This window comes from Bubalus bubalis, chromosome 8 (genome assembly GCF_019923935.1).
Source record: "Bubalus bubalis isolate 160015118507 breed Murrah chromosome 8, NDDB_SH_1, whole genome shotgun sequence".
Classification (NCBI taxonomy): Eukaryota; Metazoa; Chordata; class Mammalia; order Artiodactyla; family Bovidae; genus Bubalus; species Bubalus bubalis.
In genome coordinates this window covers 22,048,297-22,073,255 of record NC_059164.1, presented here as the reverse complement: position 1 = coordinate 22,073,255, position 24,959 = coordinate 22,048,297, and the positions used below count along the sequence as shown (strand labels likewise).

At 38.8% G+C, this 24,959-nt stretch overlaps 1 protein-coding gene across 7 annotated transcripts in view; it reads left to right on the top strand.

Annotated features, from left to right (window-relative positions):
* DGKB (diacylglycerol kinase beta) overlaps nt 1–24,959 on the top strand; it is an 885,919-nt gene that overhangs the window by 837,361 nt on the left and 23,599 nt on the right. For all 7 annotated transcript variants that reach the window (XM_044946500.2, XM_025290923.3, XM_025290920.3 and 4 more), the window contains 2 exons: nt 7,452–7,572; nt 11,470–11,530. In XM_044946500.2, coding sequence (XP_044802435.1) covers nt 7,452–7,572; nt 11,470–11,530 — 182 coding nt within the window. The remainder of the gene's footprint in view (nt 1–7,451; nt 7,573–11,469; nt 11,531–24,959) is intronic.

Below are 24,959 nucleotides of genomic sequence, written 5' to 3'. Positions count from 1 at the left end.
CTGGGAAAGATTGAAGGCAAGAGAGAAGGGGAGGACAGAGGATGATGGTTGGATGGCATCACTGACTCAATGGACATGAATTTGACCAAGGTCTGAGAGTTGGTAATGGACAGGGAAGCCTGGTGTGCTACAGTCCATGGGGTCGCAAAGAGTCAGACATGATTGAGTGACTGAACTGAACTGAACTGAACTTGAAACACAGAGTTCATGTTAATACATTTTTGCTCCAGCTCTCTCCACTCAGATGCTTTTCTAATTGCATATTCTAGTTTATGGAGGTTGGAGAAAAGAGCTTTATGTTCATGAGGCGTACATATAAATTAAGAAATAGAGCTACCATGTGACCCTGCAATCACACTCCTGGTTATATATCCAGAGAAAAACATCGTTGAAAGGATACATGCACCCATGTTCATTGCAGCACTGTTTAAAATAGCCAACACGTGGAAGCAACCTACATGTCCACTGACAGAAGAATGGATAAAGAAGATGTGGTGTGTATATATATACACATACACAGATACATATATACAATGAAATAGTAGTCAGCCATTAAAAGGAATGAAATAATGACATTTGTACCAACATGGATGGACCTGGAGATTCTCATACTGACTGAAATAAGCCAGAGACAGAAAGACAAATATCATCTGATACCACTTTTGTGTGGAATCTAAACAATGATATGAATGAACTTACTAAACAGAATGAGCCTCACAGAGAATGAACTTGTACTTGCTGGAGGGAAGAATGGGGAGAAGGGATAGATAGGGAGTTTGGGATGGACATGTACATACCTCTATATTTAAAATGGATAACCAACAAGGACCTACTCTACAGCACATGGAACTTTGCTTAATGTTATGTGGCAGCCTGGAGAGAGAGGAGTTTGGGGGAGAATGGATACATGTGTATGTATGTGTGTGTGTGTATATATATATATATATATATGTATATGTATATATATATATATGTATATTTATGGCTGAGTCCCTTTGCTATTCACTTGAAACTGTCACAACATTGTTAATCAGCTATACCCCAGAACAAAAATAAACTGTTTAAAAATAAACAAATATTTTAAAATAAATCAATTGGCAGGGACTTCCCTGGTGGTCCAGTGATTAAGAATCTGCCTTGCCATACAGGGAACAAGGGTTAGATCCCTGGTAGGGGAACTAAGATCCCGCATACCACATTCCATGGAGCAACTGAGCCTGCTCACCACAAGTGAAGATCCCACGTGCCACAACTAAGACCCAAATGTAGCCAAATAAATTAAAAATAAAGAATCAATGGGTAATAGACGGACATGCTACAAAATCATCCTTGAAGAATTCACTTTAGTAATTTCATATACCCCTAGGGGTTTTAAAGTTTATTCTGGATCCTCAGGCATGTTTCAAATGTTTGCTAGCTAAAACAAACATTGCTGGAAGGCATACAGTCTTAGCACTTAGAAGGTACAACTCCATAGCTAGCCTGGTGTCACCTTGGCCCATAAGTCCTTAAGAGTTGTGATATAATTAGCAATTTAGGTGATGCCAGAATGTCCTTTCTGAGTCACTGAGTGTACCCCCAGGACATAGCTGACCCCTGTGCTACCGCATGTTGCTGGACACCATGCACAAAGGAGTGTGCCCTGCCCTGTCCCCACCCCATCCCTCTCCCTTCAGTACACACTCTATTCAACAAAATGCCAAAATGCTACAACCCACATTCAGTCTGTGTTTGTCATGCCTCCTCTTCTGTTCCCTACATATGTCAGTCTGAAACAATTACATAATGAGATGTATTATCAGGGTGTAACTGTCAAAAATGAAGAGACTAAGCATGAATAAGTATTATCCATTTATTAGCTGTGCTGCTCCTGGGTTCTCAAATCTATACCACACTACTGACCTTCAGATTTTATGTTCATACCCCCAGATTACCTGTATCTCAATAATGCAGCACTAACAATGTTCAGGAAAAGGTATACAAAGTCAAAGGCAGATTAAAGTAGGGTTTCTTACCATATTTGTGCTATAGTCCTCTTTGCCATCCTGATTCTTCCTTGGAGTAATGTTTTAAAATTCATTAAAAAAAATGTAGGCTTCAAAGGAAATCCATAATATTGAAATGTTAAGATTTCAATTCAGTAATATACGTGCTTCTTTTCTAAATTTTTATTTGAGTATAGTTGATAAACAGTGGTGTGTGGCTCAGACAGTAAAAAATCTGCCTGCAATGCAGGAGACCCAGATTTGATCCCTGGGTGAGGAAGATCCCCTGAAGAAAGTGAAAGTGTTAGTCAGTCAGTCATGTCCGACTCTGCGACACTGTGGACTATAGCCCACCAGGCTCCTCTGTCCATGGGATTCTCCAGGCAAGAATACTGGAGTGGGTTGCCATGCCCTCCTCCAGGGGATCTTCCTGACTCAGGAATTGAACCCATATCTCCTAAGTCTCCTGCATTCAGGCAGTTTCTTTACCCCCTCAACCATCAGGGAAGCCTTCCAGCATTCTTGTCTGGAAAATCCTATGGATAGAGGCGCCTGGCAGGCTATAGCCCATGGGGTCACAAAGAGTCTGAGACAATCAGTTATACATATGTGTGTGTGTGTGTGTGTGTGTGTGTATCCACTCTTTTTTTAGATTCTTTTCCCATTTTAATAAATTACTTTTAGAAATCTAGCAGAGGTTTAGTAATTATTACAATGTCAAAGATTATAAAAATAGACTTTTAAAATATAAATAGAATTCTTAAATATAAAGTATAAATGTTTAAATATTGCAACAACTATAAAGTGATATGGAAATATGTGTGATATCTATCAGTGACAAAGTCAGAGATATTTCTACTACAACTGTGGTTTCTTGCCTAAATTTATAATTGAAAGAAGTTCTTAATTTTAATTAATGTTGGTAAAAAAGTCATATTTTTCTGCATTCAGAATCACTGCCCCTGTGTAAAAATCTTGTTCTACTATACCCAGTTTTTGTTTTTCATGACATCTGTTCCCTCTGAACACCTTTTCTAGACTTTCTATTTTAAAAATGGAAATACTAAATTTGGCAGATTTCCTTGCCTCTGTTATACCCATGGAGGCATTTGGAAAGATATGTTAACTCTTTCAGAAATGTACTGTTTTTCCTCTTCAAAAGCAACATTAAATTGATCAAAAGCACCATCTTCCTTGGAATAGAGACACTTCCTAGTATCAGGAGGTCAAGGTTTCTCAGTACTCAGCTGGAGACTCTCACAGGTAGACCTCTCGCGTGTGTCTTCAGGCCTGGGTGCGACTTTCGCCTTCCTACCTATGACTGTACTTTCACACACGAGAAGGCTAACCAGATGCAATGACTGAGCATAATGTTGAACGTTAAGCGGCTCTACTTTCTTTTGTAAAAAGGTTACTTAGAAACTGGTATTTCACGATCAACAACAAACTGATTGTAGGAAACCTCACAGTATATGAGTATGGTGAGATTCTATAGTTGAAGTTCTTTTACAAACCAGCACACACAGTAAGGAATGAGTGCTCGGCCATTATGTCTTTCAGGCAACTGTGATGCCATTAGGATCTATAGAGGCAGTACCAAAGTGAAACCCAGGCTTCCCAGGTGGCTCAGTGGGTAAGGAACCTGCCTGTAGAGCAGGAGATGCAGGAGACACGGGTTCGCTCCCTGGGTCAGGAAGATTCCCTGGAGAAGGGCATGCAACCCACTCCAGTATTCTTGCCTGGAGAATCATTCCCATGGACAGAGGAGCCTGCTGGGCTATAGTTCAGGGGGTTACAAAGAGTCCGACATGACTGAAGCGACTTCGCAGGCAGATGCACTAAAGTTGAAAACCTCAGTGGCCAGAAATAGTTAAGATTTCACTCAAGCAGTCAGGCAGAGCTTGGCACTTTCTTTCTAAAGGTCTGAATAATAAACATTGTAGGCTTTCTGGGCCACATGGTTTCTGCTGCAGACACTCTCTTCTGCCATTATAGTGTGAAAGCATAGACAAAACCTCAACTAACCAGTGTCTGCTTCCAACAAAACTAATTAATGAATGCTGAAGTTTGAACTTAATGTATTTTCAGGTGTCACAATGTATCAATTTTTTCCCATTTGTAAACATGTAAAAACCACTCTTGCAAGCCATACATAAACAGACAGTGGGCTTGATTCAGTTCATGGGCTCAAAGCAGTAGCCACATAACAAACCAATTAAGGAGGTGAATCTGGTTGGTTATGCCATCTCAAAGGGACCTGTGCTTAAAATAAATTTTAGCTAGCATGTGAAGTGAGGAAGTTTTTGATGTTTCTAGATGATACCACAGGTAGAAATAGAATTCAAAATTATGTAGAAATTATCTTTGTCTGAAATCAGTGAGGACCCTGCCCCCAAAGACAGTATGTAAGAGGCAGCAGTTGTACACAAACCTTACAGGCTTTTGTATATAAAATTGTTGAAGTGTCATGGGAGCAAATTTGTGCAGCACAAATTAAAATTTCTTTTTTTTTCTGAATGCTTAATTAAAATGAATATGTTGTTAATTTTGCACTAGTAAATATACCACTATTTCTATGCAGTTCTTGTGTTAGCAAGAACATGAAAGGTTAAATGCCTACGTCTTCTAAATCTATAATCAAAGTCTTCATTACCAGTGATTAATGGTAGAATTGATTTTCGGAGCATTTTTGCAGGGAGAAAAACAAAGACAAATTAAAAGAAGGAAAAAAATCAGAAAGAGGGTGGTAGACAGTAGCAATATGGTGTAGATGCAGACAGTCCCTGTGATTCATGGAAAAGTTAGGGCTCACAGATTAACTCTGTCGTGAGAAAGTATTTCATTTCTTGTAGAACAGTTCCCATCAACCAGATCATTACAGAAATCAGTGTAAAATTTCACCTATTTAAGAACCAAGCAGTGGAAAATACAGAATACTGAACAGGAACTTCGTTTTTGTGGTAGTTGTTGTTGTTGTTGTTGTTTTATAAATATCACCAGACACACATCTGGGGTTTTAGAGCTTGCCACAGTGCAGTTTTCTGGTTGACATATATCTAAGAAATGCGTATATTAACACCCAGGCTATAGAGCCAAGCACATTTTAGTGCCGGCTACAGCTGAAAGAATATGTTTCCATTCCTTGTCCATCTGTTCTTGGCAACATAAATTTAAACTAGAAACACAGAATAAGTTTGATGAGGAATCAGTCTAAATATGGTTTAGAACAGCAAGGTGAATGCTCTAAGATACTATGACTTGTTAGCCTTTGATTCAGTAGCTGGATAGTTGTGTCCACGTGTGAAGAGATCTTCTGCTGCAGCTAGCGCTTAAAGTTTAAAAAACAATGGTTTTTAAAAGTCAGTTCAATTCAAAAAACGTACAGTGGATTGGTCACACATTGTGTTTTCAGAGCTTAGATAAAATGTGCCAAAGATCATGGGCCTAATACATTTTGAAGTTTCAAAGTGCTGTTTACCATACACATGAACAACACTGAAAATATATCATTCATCTCTCTGAACTTTGTGCTAAAATGGATTCACTAGTGGGAAATGAGGACTTTCTGTACAAAATGGAGTACATACAACACACATATGCTGGTTTTGCTTCAAGTCCACGCTCAGCTATGACTACTTATTACACGGTTAACTTGTATAATCATATCTTACCTTATACCACTCTATGCCACCCCTCCAGTTCTTTTTGCTACTGAAAACAGTATTAAACAATTTATTTGCATTTGAAAACACATGGGATTACATGAAAATATCATGATAGAAAAGGACCATATATGTGCACCTAAAATTTTGCCTTCAAATCAAGGGTTCGGGCGTTCTGAGCCAGGTAAGTGAGTGGAGGGGTTGTGTGCCACCGTGGTGCTCTGTAGGGTTTTACTGATATGACTACATCCTCTGCTACTCTGGAGAGTGAAAGTCTGCAGGTTGGAAAGGGACCTTGCAGCTCACGCAGACACCACTGTCAGTCCCTCAATAAGAAATACTTCTATCAGTTTTAAAAGTATCTCTCTTGGGTATGGCTGATTTACCAAATATACCATTGTGATTACACCTCAGACTTTGGCTCTGTCACTTCCTCTTTATGTTAATATAAATAAATTGAGTTAACTTCTCTGATTTTAAGCTTCTCTGTCTGTAAATTCTAATAATCATATTTGTCTTAAATTGGTTTTGCCAGGGGAGCAAGTGAGGTGATATGGAGCAAGTGATTAGGCAGTGACAGGTACTTTGGAAACACTCGACAAGTAATACCTAATACCATTAACCTTTTTTTTTTTTTTTTACTGTCCTCTGGTTAAAAAAAGAAAAAACACTGTATTAATATGGTGATAATTATCTAACCTACTCTAGAATTTGGTAGCATATTCTTTACCATCAGGAAAACATTTCTTTTTTCAAGGTCAAGAAAAACTCTGGACAAGTTTCCCTATGACTGTGGCGTAAAGAACGTGCCTGCCAATCCAGGAGACATATAAGAGATGTGGGTTCAATCCCTAAGTTGGAAATATCCCTTGAAGGAGGGCATGGCAACTCACTCCAGTATTGTTGCCTGGAAAATCCCATGGACAGAGGAGTTTGGCAGGCTGTATAGTCCATAGGGTTGCAAAGAGTTGGATACAACTGAAGCAACTTTGGAGAAGGCAATGGCAAACCACTCCAGTACTCTTGCCTGGAAAATCCCATGGATGGAGGAGCCTGGTAGGCTGCAGTCCATGGGTCGCTAAGAGTCGGATATGACTGAGCGACTTCACTTTTACTTTTCATTTCATGCATTGGAGAAGGAAATGGCAACCCACTCCAGTGTTCTTGCCTGGAGAATCCCAGGGACAGGGAGCCAGGTGGGCTGCCGTCTCTGGGGTCGCACAGAGTCGGACATGACTGAAGTGACTTAGACTTAGACGAAGCAACTTAACCCGCACGTGGACAAGTCACTCAGTGATTTAACGCCTCAAGTCTTCTTATCTTTAAAATAAGAAACTTTAATTCCATGATCTCTAAGATCTTTTGTTTGAGTAATTCAACAAAATCACGTTTGACAGCATGTCCTCATACTTTATTTATAGTACTGAAATGTGTATTTGCTGCCAAATGTCTGATGTGGGGGGTATAAATGTCCCATATATACATGTGGAATAACGTTAAATTTGTTGATGTTAAAGCTACTGGTATATTTTTTGGCATAATTTGGCTCAGAATCCTTTCTTCCCATTCTGTTGTAGAATAAGCTGACAGCACATCTTTCCCCACAGCACCCCTCTGGGGAAAGGGGTGCTTAAACTGAGAGTTTCAGAAGTAAGACAGACCATCTTTTTGTTACTTTTAGTGTAGTATCTCAGACAGAAGCTTTCTTTCTCAAGAAGCTTTTATTTTTCATTTCCATAGTGTCTAATGGCATGGCATTGTATGCATATGCACTGTAATTTACAAGGCTTCTGTTTCCTTTCAGATCTGAGTGATCAGCTGCTGGAGGTGGTTGGCTTGGAAGGAGCCATGGAGATGGGGCAAATATACACAGGACTGAAAAGTGCTGGGCGGCGGCTGGCTCAGTGCTCCTCTGTTGTCATCAGGTAGCCCTTTCTCTGTAATTCAGAAAGGAGGTTGACGTGTGAAAAGTGAAGTGAAAGTATTAGTCACTCACTCTTTGTGACCCCGTGGTCTGTAGCCTGCCAGGTTTCTCTGTGCATGGGATTCTCCAGGCAAGAATATATAGTGGGTGGCCATTCCCTTCTCCAGGGGATCTTCCTGACCCAGGGATTCGATCCCCAGTCTCCTGCATTGCAGACGGATTCTTTACTGTCAAGCCACCAGAGATGGCATAACTACAAATTATTTAGATTAATGTTATATAAGATTTTGATAATGATTTTGTTTCATCTATACATTGTTATCAATGATTAATACTGATACATTTCAAAATAATAGAAATTGACAGAATTTATAAAGATTTGATTCACTGTTACTTACCATGTTCATTGGACTTTGATAATCTTTTGTTGAGACCATGGATACAATTCTAACATACAAATTCTACCTCCTCTAGTCTGGTACACACACAGTGGAATTTACAGAAGCATTGAAGTATCTACTAGGCAAACTACCGAATGAAAATGCTGTTAAGGCATCATTAACATACATTCTTTCATGAAGTCCACCATTGCTTCTATAAATTAAATAATGAATTACTATGAAGTAAAATTTTATATGTATATTGCATTTAAATCTTTTGAAAACCCTTTTTCAAAATTATGCCTGTAAAACAAAAGTCTAATATTACACTAACATGAAGCTACAGATTATAGCACAGATATAACTGATGTTACATTAACATATATGAAAGTTAATACTGGAAAATGTGAGATATCAAACACTTTTCCTCCACATTTGCAACATGCGATTGCATGAAAACAAGGAGGCTCATTTTGCTGTTGTTCTTGTTCAGTCACACAGTCATGTCTGATTGTTTGCCACCCCATGGACTACAGCACACCAGGCTTCCCTGTCTTTCACTATCTCCCTGAGTTTGCTCAAACACATATCCATTGAGTCAATGATGCCATTCAACCATCTCATCCTCTGAGGCCCCTTCTCCTTTTGCCTTCTGAAATCTTTCCCAGAATTAAGGTCTTTTCCAGTGAGTGGCTTTTCACATCTGGTGGCCAAAGTATTGGAGCTTCACCTTTTACATCAGTCCTTCTAGTGAATATTCAGGACTGATTTCATTTTTAATTGACTGGTTTGATCTCCTTGCAGTCCGTGGGACTCTCAAGAGTCTTCTCCAATACCATATTTCAAAAGCATCAATTCTTCAGCGCTCAACCTTCTTTATGGTCCAACGCTCATCCATGCATGACTACTGGAAAAAACAAACCTTTGACTATACAGACCGTTGCTGGCGGAGTCATATCTCTGCTTTTCAATATGCTGTTTAGGTTTGTCATAGCTTTTCTTCCAAGAAGCAGGCATCTTAATTTCATGGCTGCAGTCATTGTCTGCAGTGATGTTGGAGCCCAGGAAAATAAAGTCTGTCACTGTTTCCATTTTTCCCCATCTATTTGCCATGAAATAATGGGATTGGATGCCATGATCTTCGTTATTTGAATGTTGAGTTTTAAACCAGCTTTTTCACCATGCTCTTTAATCTTCATCAAGGAGTCCTTTAGTTCCTCTTTGCTTTCTGCCATTAGGGTGGTGTCATCTGTATATCTGAGATTATTGATATTTCTTCCGGCAATCTTGATTCCAGCTTGTGCTTCATCCAGCCCAGCATTTCACATGATATACTCTGTATAGAAGTTGAATAAGCAGGGTGACAATATACAACCTTGACATACTCCTTTCCCAGTTTGAAACCAGTCTGTTGTTCCATGTCCAAGTCTAACTGTTGCTTCTTGACCTGCATATAGGTTTCTCGGAAGGCAGGTCAGGTGGTCTGGTATTCCCGTCTCTTGAAGAATTTTCCACAGTTTGTTGTGATCCACACAGTCAAAGGCTTTAGTGTAGTCAATGAAGCAGATGTTTTTCTGGAATTCTCTTGGTTTTCCTATGAACAACAGATGTTGGTAATTTGATCTCTGGTTCTTCTGCCTTTTCTAAGTCCAGCTTATATATCTGGAAGTTCTCGGTTCATATACTGCTGAAGCCTAGCTTGAAGGATTTTGAGCATTACGTTGCTAACATGAAATGAGTGTAATTGTGCTGTAGTTTGAACATTCTTTAGCATTGCCCTTCTTTGAGATTTAAATGAAAACTGACTTTTTCCAGTCCTGTGGTCACTGCTGAGTTTTCCAAATTTGCTGAGATATTGAGTGAAGCACTTTCACAGCATTATCTTTTAGGATTTGAAATAGCTCAGCTGGAATTCCATCACCTTCACTAGCTTTGTTCATAGTAATGCTTCCTAAGGCCCACTTGATGTTACAGTCTAGGATATCAGGCTCTAGGTGAGTGACTACATCATTGTGATTATCCGAGTCATTAAGACCTTTCTTATATAGTTCTTCTGTGTATTTGTACCACCTCTTCTTAATGTCTCCTGGTTCTATTAGGGCCAGACTGTTTCTGTCCTTTATTACACCCATCTTTGCATGAAATGTTCCCTTGATATCTCTAATTTTCTTGAAGAGATCTCTAGTCTTCTATTGTTTTCCTCTATTTCTTTTCATTGTTCACTTAAGAAGGCTTTTTCACCTCTCCTTGCTATTCTTTGGAACTCTGCATTCAGAGGGGTATATCTTTCTCTTTCTCCTTTGCCTTTTGCTTCTCTTCTTTTCTAAGCTATTGGTAAAATCTTCTAAGACAACTGCTTTGCCTTCTTGCTTCCCCCACCCCCCCTACTTTGGGATGATTTTGGTCACTGACTCCTATACAGTAGTACAAACTTTCAACCATAGTTCTTCAGGCACTCTAACAGATCTAATCCCTTGAATATATTTGTTACTTCCACTATATAATCATAAAGGATTTTCTATAGGTCATACCTGAAGGGCCTACGGGTTTTCCCTAAACCCTGAATTTTGCAAAGAGGAGCTCATGATCTGAGCCACAGTCAGTGCCCGGTCTTGTTTTTACTGACTGTATAGAGCTTCTCCATCTTCAACTGGAAAGAATATAATCAGTCTGATTTTGGTATTGACCATATGGTGATATACATATGTAGAGTCATCTTTTGTGTTGTTGAAAGGGTTAGCCCTTGGCAAAACTCTGTTAGGCCTTGCTCTACCTCATTTTGTACTCCAAGGACAAACGTGCCGGTTACTCTAGGTATCTCTTGACTTTCTACTTTTGCATTCCAGTCACCTATGATGAAAAGGACATCTCTTTTGGTGTTAGTTCTAGAAGGTCTTATATGTCTTCTTAGAACCACTTAGCTTCAGCTTCTTCAGCATTAGTGTTTGGGGCATAGACTTGGATTAGTGTAATGTTGAATGGTTTGCCTTGGAAACAAACCAAGTAATTTGGATTGTGTCATTAACTATACACCCTACATTTGTCTTTTGTTATCCAGAATTTTTTGTGTATATCATCACATTTACCAGGAAGCACTTAACATATTTGTAACTAAGGTACAGGGTATTCATTGATAGTCAAGGTTTGTGCTCAGTCATATCCAGCTGTTTGTGATCTCATGGATTGTAGCCCACCAGTCTCCTCTGTCCATGTGATTCTCCATGCAAGAATACTGGAGTAGGCCACCACCTTCTCCTCCAGGGAAATCTTCCCGGCCCAAGGATTGAACCTGCATCTCCTGAATTGGCAGGCAAATTCTTCACCATCGATACTCCTGGGGAGCCCAAGTCAAGAGCTGAAGTTCCTTTTATAAAAGATAACTTGCGAACAGAGCCCAGCTTTTACCATATTTGCATTCCCTGGTCTCACCATTTTATATGGGACATATAGTCTGCTGTATAAAGTATTTCTGTGCTAGACTTGGATTGTTTTTTTGTTTTTTTTTTTTTTTTCTCCAGGACCAGCAAGTCTCTGCCAATGCAGATTGATGGGGAACCATGGATGCAGACCCCATGCACTGTGAGTACCGAGTAATTAAAATGCTATGTCACTTTCCTGTTTGCTTCCCAGATATTATATCCTGCCATAGCTAAATAATCATATACTCCTATAAGTAAATAATTATAATACCTAAGCTTTGGACCTATCACCAAGTGCCTTTTTTTGTTTTGTGTTTTGTTCTTTATATGACAGAGCCATTGCATTCAGGTTTTAGGCAATATATGCCTTTGGCAATGATTTAAGAGTTGAATGCTTATGTTAGCCAAAGTGTAATCTTTAGATACCATAGTTATCTATATATAACCACATATAACCACAGTTATAAACTGTGAAACTAAACAAATTTGTTAAGGTTTCTCTTAACCTTTCTTGTAATTATTTCCAAATACCTTATAGGAAAAATATTTATGGGACCTTCAGACATGATTCTTCCTAAATGTATTACTCATCTCTTCTTTGCCTCCAATTGGAATTTGAGGGCTTCCTCATCTATAGAAAGACTCCATTATAGTGAGTCTTTATGTGAGATATTATTTAATTCAGACATTTAGACCTCGCTAAATTTCATTTTTATAGTGAATATTACATTTCAATAATATGTTAGGTGCTAATCTTGGCACTAAAAATAGAACTCTGATCACATAATAAAACATTGGAGTAATAAGAACATGAAATAGAATGTATTCAATAATATAATTGTCCTCAAGGAACTTACATTCTGATAATAGGAGATTAAGTAAATTAATAAATCAATAAATATAGAGAAACATGCATAATATAACTTTTTATTACAAGAGGTATGAAATATGATGAAGAGGAACTAAAGATGGAGTATGAAAAAGACTACTTCAGGTAAATGTGTCTGGATCCTTCTTTTTCAAATAAGGATCCAAAAGCTCAGTGTGTTCAACAGTAAGAGGGATGGTGTGACCAAAGTTTTAGATGTGGGGTGAGAGTGTAAGAGGCAAAGTAGAAAAGATGGGCAGGAGACAGAGTAGAAAAAAAATGATGGTGAACAATTAACATCCGATTCAGAGTACAATAGGAAGCTGCTGAAGGCTTTACACATCATCTGATTTGCATTTTTAAAGTTCACCTTAACTGCTCTGTGGAAAATGGATTGTATTGAGTAGCAACTGGGACATAGGGTTCAACAAAGCGCTCTGAGCTTGGACAGCAATAGTGGCTAGGAAGTGGGTGGATTTGAGGTACATTCTGGGGGTGAAAGAGGGAGAATTTGTTAATGAGTTCCCTTGGGATGAGGGATAGGAATGAGGGAAGGAGATGGAGGTAGCTGCCATCTGAGAATGACAGTACCCTTTACTCTGCAGTTAAGACTGGGAGGGAAAGGGTGTGAGGAGTGACAAGGTAGGTCTCATTGTTTAGTTGCCCAGCCTGTCGGACTCTTGACGACTCCATGGACTGTGGCCTGCCAGGCTCCTCTGTCCCTGGAATTTCCCAGGCAAGAATACTGGAGTGGGTTGCCATTCCATTCTCCAGGGAATCTTCTCGACCCAGCAATCAAACCCGCATCTCCTCCATTGGCAGGCGATTCTTTACCTCTGAACCACCAAGGAAGCCCCAAGTTAGGTCTTAATCTTAGATTAATACAAGCATTGTGCTAATGTGCTGGTGTTTCATGGTTATAGGTGAGTGTTGTGTTGGGTTTGTTTTTTTTTAGAGAAATAATTGACATACAACATTACTTATTAAATATTCACACAAACTCTAAATAATGGATATCACCATTTTTCAGAGGGAGAAAACAGTGTCCTTAGAAGGTCACATAACTTACTCAAGGTCAGATATGTAGCACATATGGAACTCTAACCAAGGACTCTTTGATCATTCATTAATCACTAATTTTTGGCTACCAATTCCAGAAGCACAGGTTAGCATATAATATGGGAGTTTGGGGTTTTACCTTTCCATTGGTTTGGCTCTAAAGCATTTGGCTCATCAGTCTTTGGTATAACACATAAATATGACTTTCTGTTTACTCCTGGCATATTTCTTGTAGGTAATTGGACCCGAGTGTGTGGAATCTACTAATTCTATAATAATGATGTAAGACAAACTTGTCAAAAAGTCTTTCGAGGATGGCAATTTCTTATGCCTTCTCATATCTCCTGTTCCTCCTTTTACCAGCATGTGTATATTTACATCCTATTTCTTATTCTTCACTCTCCCAATGACCTTTACACCTTTACACTCACATGTATATTAAAGGTCCTGTTACTATTGTTGCCAGTGGTGGTAGTGATACACCGATTGCAGAGATCGGGATGGTGGTGGTCATGGTGGTGGTCATGGTGGAGCCTGCGGTGATGGTAGTTTGATGATGTTGGTGCGAGTGGGGATGGCGGCCAGTGGTGGTCAAGATGAACTGGCAGAGGTGCTATCAGTGTGGGTGGTGCTCGTGGTCGTGATGCAGGATGGTAGTGGCAGTGGTAGTAGCAGTATTCTTGTTTTAATGAAAGGTCACTGGTCTTCAGTCTGGGTCACAAAAGAATAAATGAAGGACAGTGAAACCAAACAGCTTCCATGAGTACCCTGTATTGTTTTGGACTCTTCTCAGAGAGAAGGGAGATTTAGTCCCTGTGCCATGTTTTAAATCAAGAAAGATTAATGGCAACAGTAATATCTAACATTTATTAAGCTTGTAGTTTGTGCCACTTGACCTGTATTGACACATTGAATTCTCACAGAAAGCATATAATAAGCTTCACTTTATGGGTAAAACAGCTGAGGCAGACAAAGGTTAGTTTGCCTGATTCCACACATGGTAAGTGGCAGAGTAGAAGCTAAAATGCAATTAGCCTGGCTCTACTGTCCATCTCCTTCATGGCTGCTACCCACCCTGGCTCTCCACCTGAGAGGGCCCCAGGCCATCCCTGTGGCCTGCCACGCTAGAGCATGACCTTTGCTATTAATAAATCACCTCTGCCTCTCCCCAGCCAACAGATGAAGTCTGTTATCTATTAAAATCTAATTAATATTTTATAATACTTGTAGCATATTTCACACAAGCTTTTCTAATGACTCTTTTGTTAACTTTTCTCTCAAAGAATAACAAGATATTCATTTCAGCTATTAATTACCATGATCTAAACAATGGTTAAATTAGTAACAGGTTTTATATAATGTCTACTTCAGTTTTCTCTCTGTGTAATTTCTCTTATTCATTTAAGACATTTGTTGCAGTCTACACAGTGGGCCAAGAACTGTACTAGACTATGGCTCATTATTGTTATTTCACATTCTGGCATACCCTCTTTTTCCTAGAACGACATGAAAATCTGAACTTTAAATTTCATTTTAACTGTAGAGAATATTTAGTATTCATAGCATTGGTATGGTTGGACCAAAGAGTGTTCTTTGCTTCACTTGAATAACGCATTGTTCCTCTTACAGAACATCAAAATGATAGAATGTTCAAATTCTTTGCTGAATTTAAATATCCATAAGCTGATACTCAATTTATGAAGGGATTGCTCTAGATATAATTTTAGAGCATAGCAGAAGTTCTGCTTTTCTGTAAGCGAAATATTTAAAATAGAAAAGCAAGTGACAAATAGGTCTTGATTCTTAAATCAATGAACACTTTTTAAAAACCAGAGTAATACAAATTCTGGAGATGGATGTGGTGATGGTCGCCCAATAGCATGAATGTACTTAGTGCAATTGAACTATATATTTTAAAATTATTACAGTGGTGAACTCTACATTACATATGTTGTACCACAATTAAAAAAAAAAAGCAACTGGAAAAAAATTAAGGTGATATTCACTTGCAGATTTTACCAATTCTAAGTTCAACTATCAGGTCGGTGGGGGTGGGGGGCAGAAAGCAAGAGTTTAAAGCTATCTCTTCAAATGTATGCTTTGCAATTATTTTTATGATTATCAACTTACTATAAAGTAGTTAACAGAAACTTGTTAGTTATGCCTGTGTTCAGTTTTGTAAGAGTCAATGAGTTAATGAAGAATAGATTTTAACCGTTTAACAATTGTTGTTCAGTCGCCAAATCGTGTCAGACTCCTTGCGACCCCATGGACTGCAGCATGCCAGACTTCCCTGTCCCTTACCACCTCCCGGAGTTTGTCCAGGTTCATGTCTGTCGAATCAGTGATGCCATCCAACCATCTAATCTTCTGTTGCATAAGCATGACAAAGACACAGTTGATTCTAGAAGACATTATGTTGAAGCAGTTCATGAAGAGCCTTTCTTCAGGGTGGAGTCTAGAACTTAACTATGCTTCCCTTCCTATCTTCTTCCTTCCCAGTTCTTCTCTCTGAGGACTTGGAATATACTGACTTTGTTGTCAATATGTTCTCATTGTGGGAAGGAAAAAAAAGAATAGTTTCAATAGGAGAGAAGGGAGAGTAGTAATGTATGAGAGGTCATGCCCTAGGTCAGATTTCATATTGGATCTGCACACCTAGCCCTCCCACCCCAATTTATTACAAGTGTTGGGTGCCTAATTTAAGTTTCATTAAGTGAGGAGCAACCACACTAAGCCTTAAATTCAAAGTAACCAAAATGGACTCTTCATGCACCTTCTTCCGTCTCCTCCCCACCCACTAATAATGACTTTTCCTTAAGTTCCTGAATTCCTATCCTTCCTTTCACCATATTGAGCTAGTGGCGCTCAGTGTTTTTTTCCTAAGCTAGAAATATGAGAGTCATCCTATACTTCTCTTCACACCCTAAAATTCAGTATCTGTGCACACTTGATTAAGTGTCACATTTCTGGGTCTTTTCTTTTAATCCCTACCACAATTGTCCTGGATTTGGCCCATTTCATGTCTCTCTCTCTCATCAGTCTTTCCCCCTCTCCATTTTTTTTTTTTTATATTTAAATCCATCCTTAACTTTTCTACCAAAATGATCACTATAAAATACTAATCTCACCCCGGCACTCTTCTAATTAAAACATTTAATTACTTTCTATCTGATAAAGTATAATTTGAATCAAGCTTCCTGTTTCATTGCAATCATCAATTACTTCTTTTTGATATTTTCATATACTTTGCTTTTGCCCAAATAAACTTTTCTTCGTCTTCAGTTGAATTACACAACTTGTCTTTTGAGACTCGTTTCATGCTTCCACTCTTCCTTTTTTGAATATCACCCCTCCCTTCATTCCATCTCATCTCTGATCCCTACTAGTCTAAAAACTCAGCCCCAGTGCTTTATGGCTTTATCAAAGAGCTACCTATGTTAAATTGAAATCATTGGGTTTTTGACTAGCTTCTTGGTAGACATAAGCTCACTGAGGTCCAGCTCTATGATTTTGGTCACCTCTCTACCTCCAGAGAATAACACTGTGCCTCACACATCATTAGCTGCCAACACCATGCGTATTTTGAGTTTGTGTTCCTTAACTAATTCTTGGAGAAGTATAACAATTTTAAAAAATGCTTTCTACTAAATCTTTCACTGAACATAATATAGGTTGGCTAGCAATTCATTCTCATATTTTTCATATATGCTGCTGCTGCTGCTAAGTCACTTCAGTCGTGTCCGACTCTGTGCGACCCCAGAGACAGCAGCCCACCAGGCTCCCCCATCCCTGGGATTCTCCAGGCAAGAACACTGGAGTGGGTTGCCATTTCCTTCTCCAATGCATTAAAGTGAAAAGTGAAGTCACTCAGTCGTGTCCGACTCTTTGTGACCCCGTGGACTGCAGCCTACCAGGCTCCTCCATCCATGGGATTTTCCAGGCAAGAGTACTGGAGTGGGGTGCCATTGCCTCCTCCATTTTTCATATATACATACATGTAAAAGCTGGTAGGCTGCAGTCCATGGAGTCCCAAAGAGTCAGACATGACTGAGCGACTTCACTTTCACTTTTCACTTTCATGCACTGGAGAAGGAAATGGCAACCCACTCCAGTGTTCTTGCCTGGAGAATCCCAGGGACGGGGAGCCTGGCAAGCTGCTGTCTATGGGGTCGCACAGAGTCAGACACAACTGAAGTGACTTAGCAGCAGCAGCAAAAGTTATTTTAAGTTATCTTTATTCATTACATTCTCAAAGCAAAGAATTTTGAATGTACCAGGAAGAAATATTTTCTTAACCTTAAAAGATTTAATCTGTTTCCTGATATAAGACAATTAAATTTCTTGGGCCACTTCCTTCTGTATTATCAATTATGTATTCATTTTACACATTGTATAGGATGCATTCTGTTAATATGTTGAAATATTAATAGTCATATGTGAATTATTACTTGTGTTACTTTTATGAAAAGTGATGCCAAAGAGGTGGTAATGCAGTATCACTCTGGGCGCTTTGTGTATGATTAATTCAGAAAGGATGCCTGAAACTTTCTTCCATGTGGTAGAGGATGGGAAGGAAGTCAGGAACACATCATGAAGTAAATGGTGAAATGACCACAGGTGAAATATGAAGGTGATAGCTGAAGTCAAGGCAACTTCTAGTGAAGGCGTTTACAAGTGTTTTGGTCCTGTTTTGCCTATTTTAAATACACTCCTTTGTATGATGATTCTCAGGACTCTGACCCACTTGCCCAATCTCAGCCTCTAATATTAAATACCTTCAACACTCAACTCAGCCCTGACTCGGTAGTCAGGCAATCCCTGCCAAGCCTGGTAGTCTTGCTGCATGATCCCTAGTATTTGTGTGACACATACTTGCTCACTGAGTGCCCATGGACCAACTCCCTCCTTCAGTCCCCATTTCCACTGTGTAGGCCATTCTGTAAGATGCTGTTTTCTGGCTTGCATGCCAGTTTCCTTCTCTGGCTCTAGCATCTAATTGATTCAGACATTGGCTAGTTGCCTAGCCTTTGCCTGCCCCCTCTCTTAGGAAGGTTGGATCTTTTCCCTACAGCTCTAACCACTGAAGTTACTTGGCATTTGTCTTCATTTTGACACTTGTTTTTGTAAAGAGACTATATTCAGAACAGTTTTAAAATGCAAACTCTTTAAAGGAGAAACAGAATTTCGGGGCCTATTAAATTTTATTGATGTGCTTGTTGTAATTATTTAAAATAATCATAATTTTAAAGTGTTATTTTATCTGAAACCATTTGCTGAAATACAAATTAATCTCAGGACATTAAGAAAGAAAGCACAAATTTTATAAATGTATGATTTTCCAGTTCCAGGAATTTAGTGATATGTAGATGAAGGCTAATTGAATTTCAAAATATTTAGATGTCATTAAGATGTTTGGAAGAAACCATAGTAATACTGTTTAACATTATTTAGCATCATTTACCAGTTTCTGTCCTGTATACTTGTATTTTTATTTGATCCTCAAAACAACCCTAAGAAGTCAGTAAAGTTATTGTAACTCCTATGTGCATGCTCAGTCATGTCCAACTCTTTGCAGCCCCATGGACCGTAGCCCAACAGGCTTCTCTGTCCATGGAATTTTCCAGGCAAGAATACTGAAATAGGTTGCCATTTCCTACTCCCGAGGATCTTCTTGACCTGGGGATCAAACCCATGTCTCCTGCACCTTTTATATTGGCAGGAGGCTTCTTTACCAGTACACCACCTGGGAAACCATACCATATCATAAATTAAACAATTAAAACCCTGAAACAGATGAGCCAACCACTTTGTTCAAGGCCACACAATTAGAGGTAGTCAGGGGGTTCTAAAGCTTTTTCCCTTAATTATGAGGTTTAGCCGCCTCACTCAGTTGCTTGTATTACTGGTCAATTACAACTTATCATTTATAACAGAATTCAGTTCTTTTTCACCTTGTTTACATTTTCCTCTTTATTTAATACATTATTTTTTGCTTCCCAGTGTAGCCAAAGCCATCCATCTGATTGCCAGAATTACAACTGAGCAACATAATTATGATCATCCAACTTCCTGATCTCAAAGTTCGTTGCCTCTTCATTTCTTACAGCATAGAGTTCAGTGTCCTTGTCACGTCATTAAATCATTCTCCCAAGGCTTCCATCTGCCAACTATACTTCATCAGGACCACTCTCCAAAGGCTTTCTATTCATACTGCTTAATTATGTACCTAAAATCTCCATCCCTTATTCTGTGGTTTAGAAATAGACACATTCTTCTTGTCTTCAAGCATGCTCACAGGGAATCTAGTTTCTTCTAGCAGTTCTCTAGGACTCATTTAATCTTTCCTATGGTTTATTATTTTGCCTGAATTAATTATCCTGTGCTGTTGGGATATGTATATTTTTATATGTTACTTTAAAATCTTTCTGGAAAGCAATAGAATATAAATGCACATATACCAAAAATAAAATAAGATCTCTTCCTTCAATGGCAAGCTTAGCATCATTTTCCTCATGAAACCTTTTAAACTCCGTATCTATCTGAAGTAAACTGATTCTTTGCACTCCTGTGACTCTCTATTGATATTTTCTATTGATATTGTCCAGCTCTTCTGACTTAATTGTAAACATTTTATGATTTCACCTTTACTTTCTCCTCATACCTGACTTACATAATATGGTTTCTGATGCAAAGTCCATATTTGAATTATTGCTCTGCAATATGTAATGCATCATTTTTCCAAGGCTGCTTTCAAGAATTTTTTTTTCTTTGTCTTGACTCTTCAGTGTTTTGATGAGTCTGGTCATGGATTTCTTTGAACTTATTCTTGTTTTGGTTTCTCTGAACTTCATGAATCTGCAGGTTTATGTCTTTGGCCACATTGGGAAGTTTTCAATCATTATTTCTTCAAATATTGACTTAAGCCCATAGTCTTTCTCCTTTCCTTCTAAACCCTGATGACATGTTTTAGATATTTATATAGTATCTCAATATCTGAGTCTTAGTTAATTTTTTCCTTCCTTTTTGTTCTTTCTATTCTTCATACTAGATAATATCTATTCACCTATATTCAAGCTCACTGACTTTTTCCTCCCTTATCTCCATGCTGTTCTTGAGCCCATGCAGTTAACTTTTATTTTGGTCATTGATATTTTTTCTGTTGTAAAATTCAGTTCTCTATGTTAGGCTTCATAAGGTCAAATCTATGCATATACTCCTCAGGGGAAAACTCAGGGGATCATATACAACTTTAAGAGATAATCTTTTTGAGGCCCTCTCCACTCCAGGATCTCCCTAATGGTTTTTGACTCCCAGGGCTCCTCTGATTATAAATACAAGGCTTTCGTTTCTTTGCATTGCCATGTACTTCTTCATACAGTTCCTGCCTCCAGAGCCCTGTAGTAAGGGGACAAAGTGAGAAAAAATCAGTAGGTATCTGCCCATGATTTGAGGATCCTAGTTTCATGGACCAGGGAGAGCATCACTGGAGCTGTAGGTACCTGCCATTGCTATGGAATTCCCAGGTGACTGGGGTAGGAGAGATTGAGGCGGCGAGGGCAGGGGTGAAATGAAGCAAGATACCTCTCTCACCCTCTCTGACCTCTCCCGACAGGTCATTCATTTCCTACCCCTTGAACCAGAAACACAGGGATTTTCGATGGAGCTCTCCATCTGTACTTGTTGTACAGTTGCAAGTGTTAAGCCACATTTAACTCCAGACTGGTAAATCTGAGAAGGGAGGAAAAAAACAGGAAGATGTCACTGGTTCAGGGACACTCCCTGCTCTGGTTTCCTTCCCCAGTCTACCTACTGTCGCTTGCTTCTCAGCAGTCCATACTGAGCTGTGCCGTGCGTTCTGTGCAGGGTTTGTAGTTGCCTTCAGTGGGACAGTCATGGAACATGCTTCTTTTTTGACTAGAACGGAAAACACCACCACTCTCCTTAGATTTTGTATTTGGCTGTATTGAGCTCTGCATGAATAGTCCCCATAAAATTGGTATATTATTAGCCAGAAATACCTATCTGCCAACTTCAGATTTCACAGTATATTCCCCACTTACATGTATTTTATAAAAATTCTAAATAAATCTCAGCTCAGTTCAGTCACTCAGTCGTGTCCGACTCCTCGCAACCCCAGGAATTGCAGCACACCAGGCCTCCATCCATCACCAACTCCCGGAGTTCTCTCAGACTCACATCCATCGAGTCAGTGATGCCATCCAGCCATCTCATCCTCTTTCGTCCCCTTCTCCTCCTGCCCCCAATCCGTCCCAGCATCAGAGTGTTTTCCAATGAGTCAACTCTTCACATGAGGTGGCCAAAGTACTGGAGTTTCAGCTTCAGCACCATTCCTTCCAAAGAAATCCCAGGGCTGATCTCCTTCAGAATGGACTGGTTGGATCTCCTTGTAGTCCAAGGGACTCTCCAGAGTCTTCTCCAACACCACAGTTCAAAAGCATCAATTCTTTGGCACTCAGCCTTCTTCACAGTCCAACTCTCACATCCATACATGACCACTGGAAAAACCATAACCTTGACTAGACGGACCTTTGTCGGCAAAGTAATGTCTCTGCTTTTCAATATGCTGTCTAGGTTGGTCATAAATTGCAGAAGTGCTCTAAGCCTTGAATCATAAATCTTGTTTTTTATGAGAAAACTTCCTCAATTTTCTTCCATTCCTGTGTCCTGCATTTAAGCAGAGATCACATTTACCTTGTCACTTGAGTAAAAGTAATTGACCAAAAAGACAGATTTTCTACCCTCCTATACAAATAAAGGTAAGTTTTAGGTATTTGTCTAGACAGTAATGATGTGGATGACCATATGAGGGTTTTTTTTTTTTAGATTACTTCGTGTGTAGGTAAACATGTTTTATAGACTGTTGCAAGTAAGTTATGTGATTTTATGGGAGGGTTTTAGACTGTGGCAGTGAGGTTAGGTGAATGTTCGAGGTCATGAAGTAAAGAATTATAAAACTGGGGCTATTTCTAACTTATTTTTTCTAATCTCATCATGAGTTCATTGGGCTTATTTGCCTAAGGATAAAAGTTCAAAGAGGAGAAAATACAAGGCCTCTGAAATTTTTGTAATGCACAGTAGTGGGTAAAGGAGCTCAGGTGTAGAACAAAGAGCCAGGCGGTGAGATTTTCTCCGGCAGCTTCTGACCACTGCAAACCAAGCAGAGGGCACCTACATAGAGAAGCAAATTGCATAGTTTTAAGGAGAGAGATTGTTTTAATGGCCCTTTCAGCCCACTTGTAAAGTTGAATATCATGAAAATCCTTTCTGCTTGGGGATATCATTTAAATGAGAATTTCATGTGGTATTATATTAGAAAATACAATACTATCAGATGGATTGTTTTTGTTCAGTTGCTAAGTCATGTCTGACTCTTTGTGACCCCATGGACTGCCAGGCTCCTCTGTTCTCTGCTGTCTCCCAGAGTTTACTCAAACTCATGTCCTTTGAGTGGGTGAGGCTATACAGCCATCTCTTCCTTTGCCACCTCCTTCTCCTTTTGCCTTCAGTTTTTTCCAGCATCAGGGTCTTTTCCAATGAGTCGGCTCTTCTCGTCAACTGACCAAAGTATTGGAGCTTCAGTATCACTCCTTCCAATGAATATCCAGGGTTGATTTCCTTTAGAAGTGTCTGGTTTGATATCCTTACTGTCCAAGGGGCTCTCAAGAGTCTTCTGCAACACCACAGTTCAAAAGCATAGATTCTTCAGTACTTAGCCTTTTTTAAGGTCCAACTCTCACATCCATATATGACTACTGGAAAAACCATAGCTTTGACTAGACGAACCTTTGTTGGCAAAGTGATATCTCTACTTTTTAATATTCTGTCTAGGTTTGTCATAGCTTTCCTTCCAAGGAGCAAGCGTCTTTTAATTTCGTGGCTCTAGTCACCATCTGCAGTGATGTTGGAGCCAAAAAATATCAAGTCTGTCACTGTTTCCACTGTTTCCCCATCTATTTGCCATGAAGTGAAGAGACTGGATGCCATGATCTGCATTTTTTGAATGTTGAGTTTTAAGCCAGCTTTTTCACTCTCCTCTTTCACCTTCATCAAGAGGCTGTTTAGTTCCTCTTCGGTCTCTGCCATTAGAGTGGTGTCATCTGCATATCTGCAGTTGTTGATATTTCTCCTGGCAATCTTGACTCCAGCTTGTAAGTTGTCTAGCCCAACATTTCACATGATATACTATGCATAGAAGTTGAATAAGCATGGTGACAATATATAGCTTTGACATACTCCTTTCCCAGTTTGGATTCTAACTGTTGTTTCTTGACCTGCATACAGGTTTCTCAGGAGGCAGGTAAGATGGTCTGTTGCTTCTATCTTTTTAAGAATTTTCCAGTTTGTTGTGGTCCACACAGTCAAAGGCTTTAGTATAGATGTCTTTCTGGAATTCCCTTGCTTTCTCCAAGATTCAGTAGATGTTGGCAATTTGATCTCTAATTCCTGTGCCTTTCCTAAACTCAACTTGTACATCTGGAAGTTCTTGGTTCATGTATTGCTAAGGCCTAGCTTGAAGGATTTTGAGCATAACCTTGCTAGCATGTGCAATGAGTACAATTGTATGGTAGTTTGAACATTCTTTGGCATTGTCTTTCTTTGATATTGGATAACTTGTTTCCATTGTTTATGTGCTTATACCTCTCTCTTGATTACCAAAGATATAATAAATATTTTTAAAGGCAAATCATGGCCAGAAGAGTGTTTCCTGACAAGAAGCTACTAAAGTCTAAATATAAACAGTCCATGAAAAGATTTATGGGGAGAATGGGGCAAATTTGAGAAACTGGCATCCATAACTAAGTCCACTTCTCTAGCCCATTAGCAGAAATTCAAAGTAGTCTGAGGTTAAAAATATTTTTCATTCCTTGAAAATAGTGTTTTTTGTTATTTTCATAAGGAGGGGAGGAAAAAGTTGCTTAGAAATAGTATAGCAAAATACCTGTATCCCAATAGGTAGAAAACAGAAATAAAAACCAGAATCTGGGGTCTCATATTTGTTGTATTGGTAACCTCTGGACTTCAGAGAATTACTTACTTGTGGAACTGTTTCTTTATTACTAAAACCAGCTGCCTACAAATTATGACAGTACTGGAGGGTTGTTGAAAATTAGTTTGTATCTCATTTGTCAACACTAAAAAAGTATTATTTTCTAGTGTTTATTAGTTTTGTTATAACCAATAATACACATGGATTTTCTTCTTTTTCAGTGTTTAGACTAACTTCCTTGTTATTCTGAGTCATACAGGGAGAGAAAATAGTTAAACTCATGGTATTTTGTGTTGGGATAGTATTTGACATCTTTTTGAGATTTAGCCAAGGTGTTAATAGAAAATATAGCAGTGATTTTTACTGTTTTCCTGTAATCATTTACAGATAAACTCATATTGGAAAGGATATCACTTCACCATAATATTTAGCATCTTTAGTAATTATATAAAAGGAAAATTATATTAAAAGTCACACAGAATAGAGTAGTTCATGAAAATGCAGATTGCCTAACTCTTGAATCTCCCAAGACCCTTGCATTGTCTATTAAATTGAAATAATATGAAATAATAGTTAATGCATCAGGTTGACTTCCTGGGAAGTCTTATTTTGAAAATTTGATAAGAAAATTACTTTCTCATTAAAAGTTAC